This window comes from Neomonachus schauinslandi, chromosome 4 (assembly GCF_002201575.2).
Source record: "Neomonachus schauinslandi chromosome 4, ASM220157v2, whole genome shotgun sequence".
Taxonomy (NCBI): Eukaryota; Metazoa; Chordata; class Mammalia; order Carnivora; family Phocidae; genus Neomonachus; species Neomonachus schauinslandi.
The window spans coordinates 177239743-177256476 of NC_058406.1; the positions used below are offsets into that span (position 1 = coordinate 177239743).

The window sequence follows — 16734 nt, forward strand, 5'->3', positions numbered from 1 at the left end:
TTTCCTTGGCCTTGTTGTGTCTACTGATGAGCCCATTCATTATTTCTGTTGCAGTGTTTTTATTTCTAGCACTTCCGTTTGATTCTTTCTTAGAGTTTTCTACTTATACTGCCCATCTATTCTTGCATGGTGTCTAATTTTTCCATTAGAACTTAATATATTGTACTTACTGCAGCAGCACATATACTAAAACTGGAACAATACAGAGAAGATTAGCATGGCCTCTGTGCAAGCATGACGTGCAAATTTGTGAAGAACACTTAATACCTTAAAAATAGTTATTTTAAATTCTCTTTCTGATAATTTCAGCATCTTTGTCATCCCTGAGTCTGATTCTAATGATTGCTTTGTCTCTTCTTTCCTTTTGGCATACCTTGTAATTTTTTTGTTGAAAACTGGTCACATTGTATCAGGTTTGAGAAACTGAGGCGAATTGATCTTTACTGTGAGGATTTAAGTAAATCTCCCTTGGAGATTTCAGTTTTGTTGATTTTTCTATTGGAGTTGGGCTACATTTAGTGTTTTCAGTAGCTATATATGTACCAGTGGCTTCAAATTCCTCTTGTGTCCTTGTTTTTGTCTCCCCTCTTGAACTGGGCTCCCCTGAGAACTCCTCCTCAGAAAGAGTCTGTGTCTTGCAGTTCTTTCAGCTATAGTCCACCATTAATTTTCTGGATTCTTGTCAGTGTGGTGGGAAGGTGTGGGGGAGCACGCTCCGCCTTTTACACTTCTTTTTTATTAAAAAAATTCTTCCTTTTTACCTTCTGTTCCTTTTAAGGCACTATTTGCATCTTTATGTGCTCTGTGTTCCCTCTTCTTAGGTCCTCATTTCTGAAATGTATCTTTCTTTTCATTTTTATTTCCTTCCTGAGCTATCTTATTGAATTTCTAAGTTTTTCTACTTCTGGTTTAGGTTGTTAATTCGTGTCTTGAACCACATGAAATGCTTCAATTCTTTTGAGGTAGTAGGTTGTAGATTTGATATATGTTGTGGGGCTGTATTTTTGGAACGTTTTCATCGACTGTAAGGATATCGATCTACTTTTTTCCCTCTTTTTTCTGATAATAGCTTGGTATGGGATTGCCACCAATATGATTTGTTGCTCATTTTTGTGTCAAATTAACTTTGCTGAAGTTCCAGAAATAAGTGTGGTTTAGGAGAGTTTATTTTTTAACTCTACAGAGCTCTCTCTTTAGTTGCTTTCATGTGGTGTTCAAAAGCGTGATGGCTACATTCTCTTTCCACTTTTACAATGACCCTGGCTTTTCTTCTTCTCTATAGTCTTTATTGTGAGTTCTCTTGATTCCCCTCACACAGATCCTTCCAAGGCGCTCTCTTGCGGGGGAGACGGGTGGTTGGTCTGGCAGGTTCCCAGTGTGTGACAGTTCCGGCTCTTCAGAACTTACTGTGGGCCTTTGCACTCACTGGATGCCAGACTGGGCAAACCCCTCCTGCTTCCAGCTGCTTTCTCAGTTTGCCCTGTGGTACTTCCATCTATTGGCTGCACTGGGGCTCTTTTGTTCCCAGACGTGACAGATGCCTACTTGCTTGTTTCTGATTCCTCCTACATGGATGCTGATGTCATACCAATCCTGGGGCTATTGGGAGACTATCACCACCCACTTCCATTTGGGAACTTATGGGGCTATCATCTCACCTGTTTTTGTTGTAAATACAGTCCACGAAGTGTTTGGTTTTGCTATCTAGCTGTTCCGAAATACACCACCTTCTGCCACCATCTCCCTGGAGTCCCCTTTCTCTTTCTCCTAGTATCCCTGCTAATCCAGAGAAGGTCAAGCATGGCCATTCTCGGAATGTTACTTAGCTTGAACACTTTTTATCATTGTAGACACTGAACCTGCACTAGCTCACTCCTTCTTCGGCTATTGCGCCCACCACATCCTCACACAAACCCTTTACTCTGGACTCTCCCATGTGTCCACTACACTACAAACACAAGGTTTTGCACACCCCTGTGCTTTTGCCAGTGCTGTTTTTTTAAACTGGGAATGCCCTTCCACTTATTCTTTCTATCTCATCCTGCTCAGCTCAAAATACTACCTTTTCTGCAAACTCTTCCTTCAGCCATCTGGTCAGAATGAATTACTGATTTTGGTACAGAGTAGGTAGGTAGTCAAAAGCACAGACTCTGTCTCTGGGTTCAATTCCCAGCTCAGCCATTACAAAATGGGAATCAGAGTGCTCTCGCACTTACTGGTTGCCTTTGAGGCTTTGCTGAGACAATGCATGCCAAGGTTTTAGTGCTTTCTATGTAATAAGTGCTCATTAACTGGAAGTCATCACTGATGTCTCTCTCTCCCAATAAATTACATCTTAGAGGATGGAGACCTCCTCTTACAACATTATACCATCCTCAAGGTCTGGCATATTGCTAGCCTGTATGAGACATTTCACAGATATATGTCGATCCCATTAAAAGGGAAAATTCACAGTAAGTTTAAGGAGCAGGGACTTTACCTGAGAAAGGATGTGGGGGCTTCCTTAAAGTACATGAAGAGCACAAAGCATGGCCCCTCGACTAACCCAGAACTAAGTTCAAATGCTGGCTCTGGCACTGACGACCTGTACAATATACGTCCATGTCTGATAGAATGTCAAGAGTCCAGACTCTGGAGGGAGACTTTCTGGGTTTGAATGCAGGCTGTAACTTTTTCAGTGGTGAAACCTGGTACAGATTATTCCATGACTCTGAGCCTCAGTACTCTCCTCTTTAAAATGGGGACAAGAGTAGTACCTACCTCGTAGGGTTGCCATGAGGATTTCATGGGTTGTTGCATGGAAAGTATTTGGAACAGTGACTGGCCACATGTAGGTGTTTGTGGTATAACAAAAGGGCCAGTTTTGCTGGCCCAGGAAGCTTTGGTGCTGTATCTATGAACAACAAAGAGGTGATTAACAGAAACACAAGACGGTGGTGGTAGAGGCCCTAATACTTACTTGCTGCATTCACGGGTGCAGTGTCAAATAAGACTGGGGCTTATTTTGATTTTGCTTGTTTTTATTAAGATCGTGAAAAAGACTCATTGCAGAGCAATGAGATGATGCAGACAACCAGGATAGACACTGATATTGTCAAACATTTTGGTGTGGATCCTGGATCCTGTTATTTTAAATTCCGATCCCTTGGAAAGGTCAGCTGGCTGGTTCCAGGTGAGGGACCATCAACTCACAAAGACATTTCACCTGAAAACTTAGTCCTTTCGTATTTACCTTGAAGAAGGAAGCAAACTTTGTATCGCCGTGATAAATAGAAGAACGATAAATGCACAGACCAAGTTTGACTTGAATACTTCATCCCTCATTTGAGAATACTGTAATTAAAAAAGAAAAGAAGGAGAATAAATTACTTCACAGAAAAACTGGGCTTCTGGAAGAGTTAAGTTTTTCTGGTGTTTGGAGTTAAGGGCAAACAGCAAGGAAAAAAAATATTAAAACATTTTTTTTAAAGGAGGGATCCATATCTTAATTAACTCTTCACAGAACATTATCTCCATCCCTCCCTCCAACCTTCCAGTGAGAGCCCAGGAGTGAATCCAATTCTGTTCCCAGCAAAAAAGGAATGGGCGGGGATTCTGCACAAGATTCTCCAGCTCTCCTCCCTCTGAACTAGCATCACTTGAACAAAACAGAAGAGCACTCAGCCATATGTCACGAATCAAATTCATATGGACTTTCTTCATGAGTAAACTTAAGTCATTAAAGCGCCTTTCTCTATTTCTTGCTAGGTGGGGGACACAGGGAAAGGTTTCGTCCGAGTCTTCCTGCCTCCTTTTTCACGAAAACTATTAAAAAATAAGATCACAGAATCTTAGAAGAGAGTGCAGCCTAAGAGAACTCCAGCGAGTGCAAAGTCCTTTAATTTCACACAGAGAAACCCAACTGATCGCCCAGTGTATTCCATGCCCTTCTCTTGTCTGCGCCAGGCATCCCTGCATAATGGTGCTAACTTAATTTTGATTATCCAGAAGGCTCAGTGATTTCACTGTCCAGCCTTAAAAGCTTCTGGAAGGTCAACAAGGAATATGCACTTGCCTTAGTCCTGTCTAGTTTCCTGAAACCATCTTGGAGTCACTAAATGAAGAAGAATCCAATTCCTTCAGAATGAAGAAAATATTTCTAAAACTGAAGAAGACCTTAAAATTAGCCTCAGTCAAGCCCCTCGTTTTCCCTCAATGCCAGAGAGGTCAAGCAACTTGCCATAGATCACACAGCATACGGATCATTTTTAGGACGGGGGAACAGAAAGCTAAGCCTGGCTTTGGAACCTTGTAATCCCTGGCTTGAAATTCAGAGTTACTTTATAAAGGAAACAAGTAAATGGAACTCTGGCAACACCGTAGGCTCATCCCCAGTACCGAGAGAAGGTTTTGGTCAGGTCGATGAAATAATAAAATCAGTCCAACTTGTTGGTGTGGTAGTCATGATCAACAGTTACATAATTTTTATTTTCTTGCCTACTTCTTGGTGTGGTCTGGGTTTTAGACTGAACAGACTGCTCAGTGTCCTGGCTAAGATGTGGGGAATGGCAATGTCCTGTGGCCGGCGAGCTCCACGGGGGAAGCACAAAGTTGCTCAGAGAGTGCACCTTCATTGCTTCTTCGGGGCAATGCTTTTTCTATTCCCCAGTACTGAGTCCTCTGTCTGCTTGCCAATAACCTGCTTGGTATCTGGAGGGGAAACTGGAATACTCCCCCGAAGCATCACGATAAGCCACCCTCACTCCCTATAAAACTACAGAAAATCTGTATTACCAAGAGCGCTACCTAAGGACGGGGCACAGTCAGAGAGAGGCATATGCATACCAGCTTGGAAATCAGCAAGTTAGCCACACAGCAGTTCAGTCAAGGAAAGATACATGTCTGAATTTCTTCTAACAACGAATCGTACAAGCTCCAATTATTCTTTGTCGGCTGACTGATGAATTTCAAAACAGCTTGGTTAAAGACTTGGTCATGAGATTTTTAAAACAACAATAATTTTTAGCGTGTCTAATCCCTGTCTTCCTCATTTTCTGCATCTTCATCATCCCCACCATCATCACAACACCTTGGAGTTGTAATGGATCGTGGCCATCAGGAATCCTTTCCATGACATTCCTGAGGTCTACTCAAATGCCTGCTCATTATCATCAGATGACCCTCTCTGCTTTGTTGGGGCAAGTGGGTTTCTTCCCGCTGGGTTGGGGCAGACCATTCTAGGAGGTTCTAAACACCCTCGCCTTGGGACACTCCCCGTGCCTGAGAACTCATTCCTTTGCAAAGGTTCCTTTCCATGTAGGGTCCATTTTTACTGTGAAGAGGTCTTTCCTGTAGACCCCAAGCCTGAGTCTCCACCTCCTTTCCTTTCCTGAATGCTTCTCAGTGATGACCTTAAAAATGTCACCTCGTCATCACTGGTCCAGCTTAAAGTTGCACATGGCTTTAAGTTTTTCACTTGCCTCAGCTGGCAGGCTGGAAAGACTTCCTCTGGCTCCAGATCATCCACTCTGTCAGTGGCTCACTGTGAGTGAAGCTGGTTTCTTTGAACTTCCTTTTTCTGATCTGTCAGATGGGGGGCATGAATACAATTCATAGGTTCCCAATGCTATTATCTTATTTGTGCTAGAATTGAATAATAAATTCTATTATTTTCATGTCTGAACTCCAATGTCAGCACCATCACAAGAAAGAGCCTTATAATATTTGGGAAGCCGATGTCAATCGAATATAAAATACTGGGTTTCAAATGGAGTGCCTTGTTACTTTGGAAGCACAAAGGAGAACAGAACTATGCAAAGAACATTCCTAATTGGCTCAGGATGATAGGGTACTGACATTGGGTGGTGATTCATTTCACTTCCTCTTGACTTGTGAAGGTCTGAACACTCGGGCTTGCAGCTATATTAAGTTACTCGCTTCTGCCATCGTTAGAGCTCTCTCCTGCTCACCTCATGTCTGTTCTGTCCCCACTTGGCCCAGCTTATCCTTTTAAACCTTAGTGGTGAGCAAAATGAACTAACCTAGAGCTAGGCTACTTGGATTTAAACCTTAGCTCCAACACCTACTATCTATGGAACCCTGTACAAGTTGACTAAGCTTTGTATGCCATGGTTTGCTCATCAGGATAATAATAGGAACTATCTCATTAAGGTTGCTGGGAGAATGGAAGAGTTAATATATGCAAAGTGCCTAGAGCAAGTGCTTAGGGGGCAGGGCAACCTCATATAAGAGTTCCCTGTAATCAATTAATTGTATTTACTGTATTGCTATGCTTGTTACCTTTTCAAAACCTGCTTTTCAACCTCAGTGTTGCCTTCTAGAATGCTGTCTTCTATTCCTCTGTACAAAATGGTACCTTGTACTCAGTAGGGTCCCCTAGAGTGTGGCTGACTGATTGGTCCATCATGTTAGAAAGGATTCTTTTAAAAGGAATTGTAATCTCGTATGTGGTTTTTTGTCTTAGGAAAAGACCCTGCCCTTATTCCTTCCCCTGCTTCCTAAAAGATCCTCCACCAGTGGGTAGAATTCTCCACTTCTCCAGGGACCTTTAGGAAAGGTGTCTTTGGAAATGACTACTGAGCCTTTATAATTCACCGAATCCTTGGTCTGCAAGAGAATATATATATATTCAGATGAGGAACTTGAGAATCAGATATGGAGAAAGTGTTTGTCAAGGTCAATTAGGGGATTGGTGGCCAAGTTCAGACAATAAGCCACACCTCTTGGCTCTCAGAGGGGCGTTCACTCTATTAGACCACTGTCTGAGAGCAGAAAAAGCCTGAAGCCAGTACCTGAGCCAAGTATATTGGGATTAATACCAATGAAAGAGCATGCCCCTTGGAACAAGTTACAAGCGCTTTCTTTGAGATCTTAGATTAGAGTTTGGATTACCTTTTTTTTTTTTTTTTTTTAATCTGTAGGGCTCTGGGGCGCCTGGGTGGCTCAGTTGGTTGGGAGGCTGCCTTCGGCTCAGGTCATGATCCTGGAGTCCCTGGATCGAGTCCCGCATCGGGCTCCCTGCTCGGCAGGGAGTCTGCTTCTCCCTCTGACCCTCCCCACTCTCATGTGCTCTCTCTCTCACTCTCTCTGTCAAATAAATAAGTAAAATCTTAAAAAAAAAATCTTTAGGGCTCTGGTTGACTCAGGAAATGGTCAAAATTCTGTAACATATTGGAATAATAATAACCAATGTCTGGTACAAGGTAGGCACCATGCCATATGCTTCACGTGGACCATCTCTTTTAGTTATCCCAACAATGCTTTGAGGAAGATACTGTTTATCATATCCCCATTTTGCAGATAATGAAACTGAGGACTAGAATAATCGAGTAACTCAAACAGGACTTCACGGATTACAAGTAGGGAATCCTGAGTTTAGCCCTGGAGTGCCATGTCTCATTGGCTGTACTACTGCTGTTACTTTGATGTTCTTAAGGCATGGTGATCTTCTTCACAGGATGCAGTATAGTGTGTCTTGCTGTATTTCAGTGATGTGGTTTATGATACAAAGAAAGGGAATGTGCTAAAAATTTGAGTCTATGTAAATCATGGTTAGAATGAGAGTAAATCATGATCTGGGCCAAGCATGGCCCTTAAGAACATCCTATGAATGAGTTTAATAAACTGGCACTGCTGAATTTTCATGATTGATGGATGGATTCTCAGCACAAAGCAATACAAAGGAAGAGCCCTTTTCTTAAAGCCTGCAGGAGTGAACCACTAGCAGGGAAGAAAAGAAAAGGCACAGTGGGCTTTATTTAAGAGTTACAGAAGAAGAAGAACCACAATCTTCAAGTGATTAAACCGTTGTTTTAAAAATAAAACTCTCCTACTCGTTTGACCAGGTTGAGACATGGGGTCCCTTCCAAGGAAATGGGGGCAGGAAGAACAAGTGTTCCATTTTGTTCGTGTCTGGGGACGTTGGTCTTGCATTCTCTTGAAAGGCATCTTCAGAAATGACATCAGAGCCATGAGGATCTACGGGTTCCTAGATCTGTCACAGGAAGCTTGGAACCCGAGTTTGGTCACACAAGGAAAAGCCTATTCTAGATTCTTCATCCACAAAGGTGTGACCAGGGAAGCTAGCTTTCGGAGATGAATGAACAGAGCTTTCACAATTTTTTGTTTCTGTGCCTGAGTCAGGCCTGGAAAATCTTCCTATATGTGTGGGAGGAAAATTACTCTTTTCTCCTAGATTGGCCACTTCAACTATGAGCTAAAGAGTACCGACTAAATTCTTGCATCTCTATAAATTGTAAAGAATAGCAAGGACCTAGTTAATTGTCTTAACTACAGCTATACTGTTTTTACCCAACTGTGTATGTGAGATTACACAATTTTACAGGAGGAGTGTGTTGTATTTGTCACCTTCGTCCAATGCTTACTCATGCCAATTTCACTCAGTAAAATCTCTCATTAAATCCTGACTGAAGATTTCCAGTGATGGGAGAAATCAGCCCCTCACTTGAGAGCCCATTCCATCTTTGGATAAATCTAATTGGAAAAAAGATCATTTTCTAGCACACCTCTCATTAGTATAAATTAATAGGTTTGTAAATTAAAGAAGGGATCTCAACCAGGACAATTTGCTCATTTTGCATGAGTGAATGAAGGAATTTAACTTCTGTTGTTAAACTCATGCATTATGTAACATGACAATGGCTAGAGTACCCTTAATTGATCATCTGAGTAAAAGACATAATTGCAGTATGTCTTTGGACATATTTTCCAAATATGGGAGGGAGGGACTAATTTTCAATAATTTCATATTTTGAAATAATCTTCCTTATCTTGCTGTCTAGTGTCTAACCAAATCATTACCAGCAATAATTCTACGAGTGACAGGTGTGTCTGAGCAATGTCTCACTGTCTTACTTCTTCCCAAGTAACCTGACCTCTGAAAAAGGTAGATTTCTTCATCTTTAATAAACTCACGAGGAATCATGTGAACACATATCTAAGATGGACAGCTTCAGAAGAAAGAGGCTGAAAGGACACTATACTGGGCATTATAGAAGATCCTTAATGACAATACAATATCATTAATGTGTTATGATACCATGTTACCATCTTCCTTGATAGGGAGGTTGACTGACATATGAGAATTCCAAGCAGGACTTTACAAAGCTTCCCACCTGAATCTTCCATCTCACCCTTTCTCAAATCTCTCATCCTTGGGAGGACAGACTCTTCCTTTCTTTACTGGCCCAGTTCCCCAAGCCACGATAAGCCCAAGGGAGTGATAACTACTCCTGTGTTCCTTGCCTAGAAGCCACTGGTTGTAGGTGTTGATGAGGTCTACACATGAGACATTAGGATTGCTCTGAGGACTGAGCTAGTGTCTTTTGGGTTGAAATCATCACAATTCTACCATTTTACACTGCACTTATGGATGAAATTGGTACTTTTGACTCTGAAAATACTGGCTCTGGGGGACTGGAGCTAGCTAATTGGTCTGATAAAAAGAGACAGGTGAAATGACCCTTGATATCATCTGATTGCCTAGAGGGTGTTAGAAATAGCAGTAGTTTTGCAGGGTAATATCATGAATATAAAGGAGTATCACAAAGCTACTATTTGAATAAGGGATGGATTTTCTTCCTAAGCTTCTTTGAAATCTGTTCTTCCCACCGGAAGGAGGTGGCCTAAACAATCTTGGTATTTTGGGCCTTACTAAGAGTAAAACTCAAGAGTAACCTGAGACCACAACAGAATAATTCTTTTAAAACACTACAACAAAAACTTACAATGTACTATATGCTGGCTAACTGAACATAATAATAATAAAAAAGTAAAAAAATTATAAAAAATAAGGTTATGAAGAGGATCAGGAAGTGTCTGATCCAGAAAAATAAGAAAGAAGACCTGAGACCATTTGGTTCAGGCTCCAGATTCCTACCTTTCTGCACCTAAATAAGAAACGGAATGGTTCAACAAATTCTGAACATCTAATTCCAGAGTCCAAAATCCTAATCCACCAGAAAATTCATTCATCTGCCTAGCTGTCTTGGCTTTGCCACAAGTCCTCCTTAATGATGTCATTCCACTTGTCATAACTCCAACAAGAGCAGGTGGAAAAACAAGAAAGAGAAATGTCAAAGTTTATGATGCATTTTTCCAGAACTCTTTCAAGCCCCTACTTAACTTGGATTTCTTTATAAAGGCTGGAGGAAACTGAGAGAAATTCTGAATGCAGATAAGAACCACCTGTATTCAGAAAGGATTACCTAAAGGCTCCCTTGTGTGACAAGTCCTTGTTGTCCTTGTTTTTATGTGGCTGCTGACAGCAAGAAGAGTAACGTCAAATGAATGTTTTGAAAGGACTCAGCACAAAACTTGGTTCATTGCAAGTACTGTCTATGACAAGTATTATTATTACCTAAAAAGTGGGCAAGAGCTGATGGCTGACTTGGGTGTGAAGAGGAAGCTCACCCTCAGTTTTATTCAGACAGGCCTCTGGCCTGTGAGGTGGCTCTTGTCCAGTTTGCCTGCTCTCTCAAACCACTGGCTCACACAGCTCGTTCCTCGATGGCTCACACCACCCAGCCTTCTGTCTGGATACACAGCTCAGCGGCAACTTGAGGGCTCAGCATGTGCACCCCCACGGCCCTAAGACAGAGCTATCTCACGTGTCAGCTTAGTCACTTACTGGGTTTTCACAGGTGCATGGACAGTGAGAGTGATGGGGCTGTCCTTGTTGTATCTGGGTGCTGCCAGGAAATGTGGTAGATTGTGGGTGCATGTACACATATGTGTGTGTACATGTGTCTCTCTGTGTACATGTATGCATGTGTACCTGTCTTGCATGTGTACATGTGTGCACGTGTATGTGTATATGCATGCACATGGGTGTGCACACATGTATGCATGTGTACCTGTCTATGCGTGTGCATGTGTACATGTGTGTGTGTGTGTCTGTATACCCGCACATGTGTACATGCATGTGCATGTGTCTGTGCATATGCACGTGTGTGCATGCATGCATGTACACGTCTCTCTGTGTGTATGCATGTGTACATGTATGTGCATTGCATGGGTGTGTATATGTATGCATGCGTGTCCATGTGTCCATGTCTGTGCATGGGTGTGTGTTCATGTCTGCATGCATACATGTCTGTGCATTGCATGGGTATATACATGCATGCATTGCATGTGTCTATGCATGTGCATGCTTCTACATGCATGCATGTTTATATGCCTGTGCATGTGCATGGGTGTGCGTGTCCACGTGTGCATGTCTGTGCATGGGTGTGGGTACATGTGTGCACGTGTATGTGTCTGTCCACATGTGTCTACATGCATGCACGTGCACATGTCTGTGCATGTGCATGGGTGTGTGTGGGGAAGTAAACAAAGGATGAGAGAAATTTTCATGGTTTAATTTTGCTTTTTTTTCTGCCTCCAAGGTATTTGCCACATGCATAGCGATATAATCTCTCCAGCACACCCCATCAGCGTCATCCTCAACACAATTCCAAACTATGTGAGAAGTAGACACCCTGAAAACAATAGATCTTGTAAAGTATGGTAGAATCTGAGTTTTGGAAAAAGAGTTAGATTTGAATCCCTGCTCTGCTATCTTCTACATGTTTGAGCCTTGAGAAAGTTACTCCAACTCTCTGAGCCTCCCTCATTTTCAGACAATAAAACTAATACCTACATGAAAGGACTGTTGTAAAAATTAAATGAGGTAACAAATATAAAATACTTACAGTAGGGCCTGATACAGTAGCAAGTGATCAACGAATGTCAGTGTCCTTGCAACAATGCTGCCTCAAGGCACTCCATAGGAGTTATCTGCCTTTCATCTGCACAGCAACCTTGTGGGGATGGGAAGTTCAGTGACTTGCCTAAGATCACAAGCTGGAGTGTAAGTTTGAAGAGAGTGGAAGCCACGTCTCTCTGTCTTCTGACAGCACCTGCCCTGGTCTATGTCCGAAGCGGTCAGTAGGTACCAAATGCTCTGCACTGGGCCTGAGGGACTTCCCAGGGATCACGAGCATGGACAGAAGGACAGTCCTCGCAGGAGCATAAAGAGAGCTATCTGTGAAATCTAAAATCCTTAGCTGGCTTGGTCTCCCAGGAAGAAGGGCATGGCCTTTGGGAATGATCAAATACCAAATGCCCTTAGAGAGAGCTGATCTTTCTCATCTTATTTGGAAGATGGTGATAACAGAGAATTTGGAACAATAAAATCATTTAGAGAAAAGACAACTGAATGACTCTTACATATTTAAATACATCTCAGGGGGTCAAGATGGCCACTGCTTGTGCTCTAATGACCTGAAGGCAGGGCTGGGAAGGCCTCCCACAATGGGCTGTCCGTGTGTACTTGGTTAGTTGGCACCTTTATGTAGTTATGTGATTATGTGTATGTGAAGGTTGTGACCCTGGTATATAAGCCACAGGAACACTGTTTCCTCCCACCATTTTTAATGAAGTGGTTTCTTTATGGAAGCTCTACAAGTGTGAGATTTATGTTAAGTGAACGTTTAGCCTCACCCAGATGTGGATTGACATAGGATCAATCACAAAGAAAGGGAAAAGAATAACTATTGCATTTATTCAAACATCTATTCCATGAGTATGATGTTAACTAAATTCCACAACAACCCAGTGAGGGGCAGGTATTATGATCATCATCCTCTCAGTGAGACCATCTTGTCCTTTGTCACCCAGTCAGTAATTGGTAGGAACTGGATTCAAGCATGTCTATCCAGCAATCAAGTGTATGTTCTTTCTCTGTTGTTTAACAAAGACCAGACACTTGTGAGATAAAGGAGATGTATGAATGTCCAGGGAACAAAAGCCCCGGAGAGCAAACCCGAGCAGATTACTTACCTGGGAGGGGGCAAGGGCGGGGCAATTCTGCCTCCGGCAGAGACATTTGGAAACCACGGCAACAGGCCCCTCCCCAGAAGATCAGCGAGAACAGCCAGCCAAGACCAAGTTTACCCATCAATGAGAACGGCAGAACTCCGGCGCTAGGGGAATACTGCACATGGAATTCATGGCTTTTTTACCATGATTCTGTAGTCTTTCAAAGTTAATTTTTTTTTACTGTCTTTTTTTCTTTTTGAATTTTTTCCCCTTTTTCAACCAACATCTTATCAATCCCTTTTTTTAAAAAAAAAAACATTTTTATTTTTCATTTTTAGAGTCATATTCTATCCCTTCATAGCAGTTACCCGTATTTTTGGCTTATATATATAAGTTGTTCTCTCTTTAAAATTTTGAGATAGTTTCTTCTAACAGATCAAAATATACCCTAAATCTCTAGTATATGGTGTTTTCTATTCCCCTGCCTGATCACATCCTCTCCCTTTTTTTCTTCTTTTTTTTAAATCCTCTTCTTTCTTTTTTCAAAAAACTTCTTATCAATTCCTTTTATAAAATTTTTTATAATTTCCATCTTTACAGTCATATTCCATCCCTTCATCATATCAACTCTTATTTTTGTACATATATAAGTTTTTCTTTCTTTAAAATTTTGGGAGGCACTTTCTTCTAAAAGACCAAAATACACCCCAAATCTAGTGTGTGGCACTGATCTATATACCAGCCTGATCATATTTGATCACATTCTGGTTTTTTTGTTGTTGTTGTTTTGTTTTGTTTGTTTTTGTTTTTATCTTTATCTTTTTCTTTTTTTTTTTTTTTCTTTTTTCTCTCTTTCCCTTTCTTTTCCCACTGCTTCAGGTTTTTTCTGATTTGTTTAGAGTATATTTTCTGGGGACATTGTTCTCTGCTAGCATTTTGTTCTCTCATTAATCTATTCTCCTCTGCACAAAATGACAAGACGGAAAAAATCACCTCAACAAAAAGAACAAGAGGTAGTACGGACTGCCAGGGACCTACTCAATACGGACATTAGTACAATGTCAGATCTAGAGTTCAGAATGATCACTTTAAAGATACTAGCTGGGCTTGAAAAAAATATGGAAGTTATTAGAGAAACCCTTTCTGGAGAAGTAAAAGAACTAAAATCCAACCAAGTAGAAATCAAAAAGGCTATTAATGAGGTGCAATAAAAAATGGGGGCGCTAACTGCTAGAATAAACGAGGCAGAAGAGAGAATCAGTAATATAGAAGATGAAATGATGGAAAATAAAGAAGCTGAGAAAAAGAGAGATAAACAACTACTGGATCACGAGGGCAGAATTCGAGAGATAAGCGATACCATAAAACGAAACAACATTAGAATAATTGGGATCCCAGAAGAAGAAGAAAGAGAGAGAGGGGCAGAAGGTATAATGGAGCAAATTATAGCAGAGAACTTCCCTAATTTGGGGAAGGAAACAGGCATGAAAATCCAGGAAGCACAGAGAACCCCTCTCAAAATCAATAAAAATAGGTCAACACCCCGACATCTAATAGTGAAACTTACGAGTCTCATAGACAAAGAGAAAATCCTGAAAGCAGCTCGGGAGAAGAGATATGTAACCTACAAGGGTAGAAACATTAGATTGGCAACAGACCTATCCACAGAGACCTGGCAGGCCAGAAAGGACTGGCAGGATATATTCAGAACACTAAATGAGAAAAATATGCAGCCAAGAATACTATATCCAGCTAGGCTGTCATTGAAAATAGAAGGAGAGATAAAAAGCTTCCAGGACAAACAAAAACTAAAGGAATCTGCAAACACAAAACCAGCCCTACAGGAAATCTTGAAAGGGGTCCTCTAAGCAAAGAGAGAGCCTAAAAGCAACATAGACCAGAAAGGAACACAGACAATATACGGTAACAGTCACCTTACAGGCAATACAATGGCACTAAATTCCTATCTTTCAATAGTTACCCTGAATGTAAATGGGCTCAATGCCCCAATCAAAAGACACAGGCTATCAGACTGGATTAAAAAACAAGACCCATCGATATGCTGTCTGCAAGAGACTCATTTTCGACCCAAAGACAGCCCCAGATTGAAAGTGAGGGGGTGGAAAACCATTTACCATGCTAATGGACACCAAAAGAAAGCTGGGGTGGCAATCCTTATATCAGACAAATTAGATTTTAAACCAAAGACTGTAATAAGAGATGATGAAGGACACTATACCTTCCTTAAAGGGTCTATCCAACAAGAAGATCTAACAATTGTAAATATCTATGCCTCTAACATGGGAGCAGCCAATTATATAAGCCAATTAATAAAAAGAGCAAAGAAACACATCAACAACAATACAATAATAGTGGGGGACTTTAACACCCCCCTCACTGAAATGGACAGATCGTCTAAGCAAAAGATCAACAAGGAAATAAAGACTTTAAATGACACACTGGACCAAATGGACTTTACAGACATATTCAGAACATTCCACCCCAAAGCAACGGAATACACATTCTTCTCTAGTGCCCATGGAACATTCTCCAGAATAGATCACATCCTAGGTCATAAATCAGGTCTCAACCGGTACCAAAAGATTGGGATAATTCCCTGCCTATTTTCAGACCACAATGCTTTGAAACTAGAGCTCAATCACAAGACAAAAGTCAGAAAGAACTCAAATACATGGAGGCTAAAGAGCATCCTACTGAAAAACGAATGGGTCAACCAGGAAATTAAAGAAGAATTAAAAAAATACATGGAAACCAATGAAAATGAAAACACAACTATTCAAAATCTTTGGGATGCAGCAAAGGCAGTCCTAAGAGGAAAGTATATAGCAATACAAGGCTTTCTCAAGAAGCAAGAAAGTTCTCAAGTATACAACCTAACCCTACACCTAAAGGAGCTGGAGAAAGAACAGCAAATAAAGCCTAAACCCAGCAGGAGAAGAGAAACAATAAAGATCAGAGCAGAAATCAATGAAATAGAAACTAAAAGAACAGTAGAACAGATCAACGAAACTAGGAGCTGGTTCTTTGAAAGAATTAACAAGATTGATAAACCCCTGGCCAGACTTATCAAAAAGAGAAGAGAAATGACCCAAATCAACAAAATCATGAATGAAAGAGGAGAGATCACAACCAACACCAAAGAAATACAAACAATTATAAGAACATATTATGAGCAACTCTATGCCAGCAAATTAGATAACCTGGAAGAAATGGATGCATTCCTAGAGATGTACCAACTATCAAAACTGAACCAGGATGAAATAGAAAACCTGAACAGACCTATAACCACTAAGGAAATTGAAGCAGTCATCAAAAATCTCCCAACAAACAAAAGCCCAGGGCCAGAAGGCTTCCCGGGGGAATTCTACCAAACATTTCAAGAAGAATTAATACCTATTCTTCTGAAACTGTTCCAAAAAATAGAAATGGAAGGAAAACTTCCAAACTCATTTTATGAGGCCAGCATTACCTTGATCCCAAAACCAGACAAAGACCCCATCAAAAAGGAGAATTACAGACCAATATCCCTGATGAACATGGATGCAAAAATTCTCACCAAAATACTAGCCAATAGGATCCAACAGTACATTAAAAGGATTATTCACCATGGCCAAGTGGGATTTATCCCTGGGCTGCAAGGTTGGTTCAACATCCGCAAATCAATCAATGTGATACAATACATTAACAAAAGAAAGAACAAGAATCATATGATCCTCTCAATAGATGCAGAAAAAGCATTTGACAAAGTACAGCATCCTTTCTTGATCAAAACTCTTCAGAGTATAGGGATAGAGGGTACATACCTCAATATCATAAAAGCCATCTATGAAAAACCTACAGCGAATATCATTCTCAATGGGGAAAAACTGAGAGCTTTCCCCCTAAGGTCAGGAA

At 41.0% G+C, this 16734-nt stretch overlaps 1 protein-coding gene and 1 non-coding gene across 2 annotated transcripts in view; one reads left to right on the top strand and one right to left on the bottom strand.

Annotated features, from left to right (window-relative positions):
- The window catches only part of ADCY8 (adenylate cyclase 8), a 259560-nt gene that overhangs the window by 81141 nt on the left and 161685 nt on the right, over positions 1 to 16734 (bottom strand). The window contains exon 9 of the mRNA XM_021688464.1: positions 3233 to 3333. Within this exon, the coding sequence (XP_021544139.1) occupies positions 3233 to 3333 (101 nt within the window). The remainder of the gene's footprint in view (positions 1 to 3232; positions 3334 to 16734) is intronic.
- LOC123324680 lies at positions 163 to 269 on the top strand. The gene has a single exon (XR_006539957.1). It is a non-coding gene; the product is annotated as a U6 spliceosomal RNA (small nuclear RNA).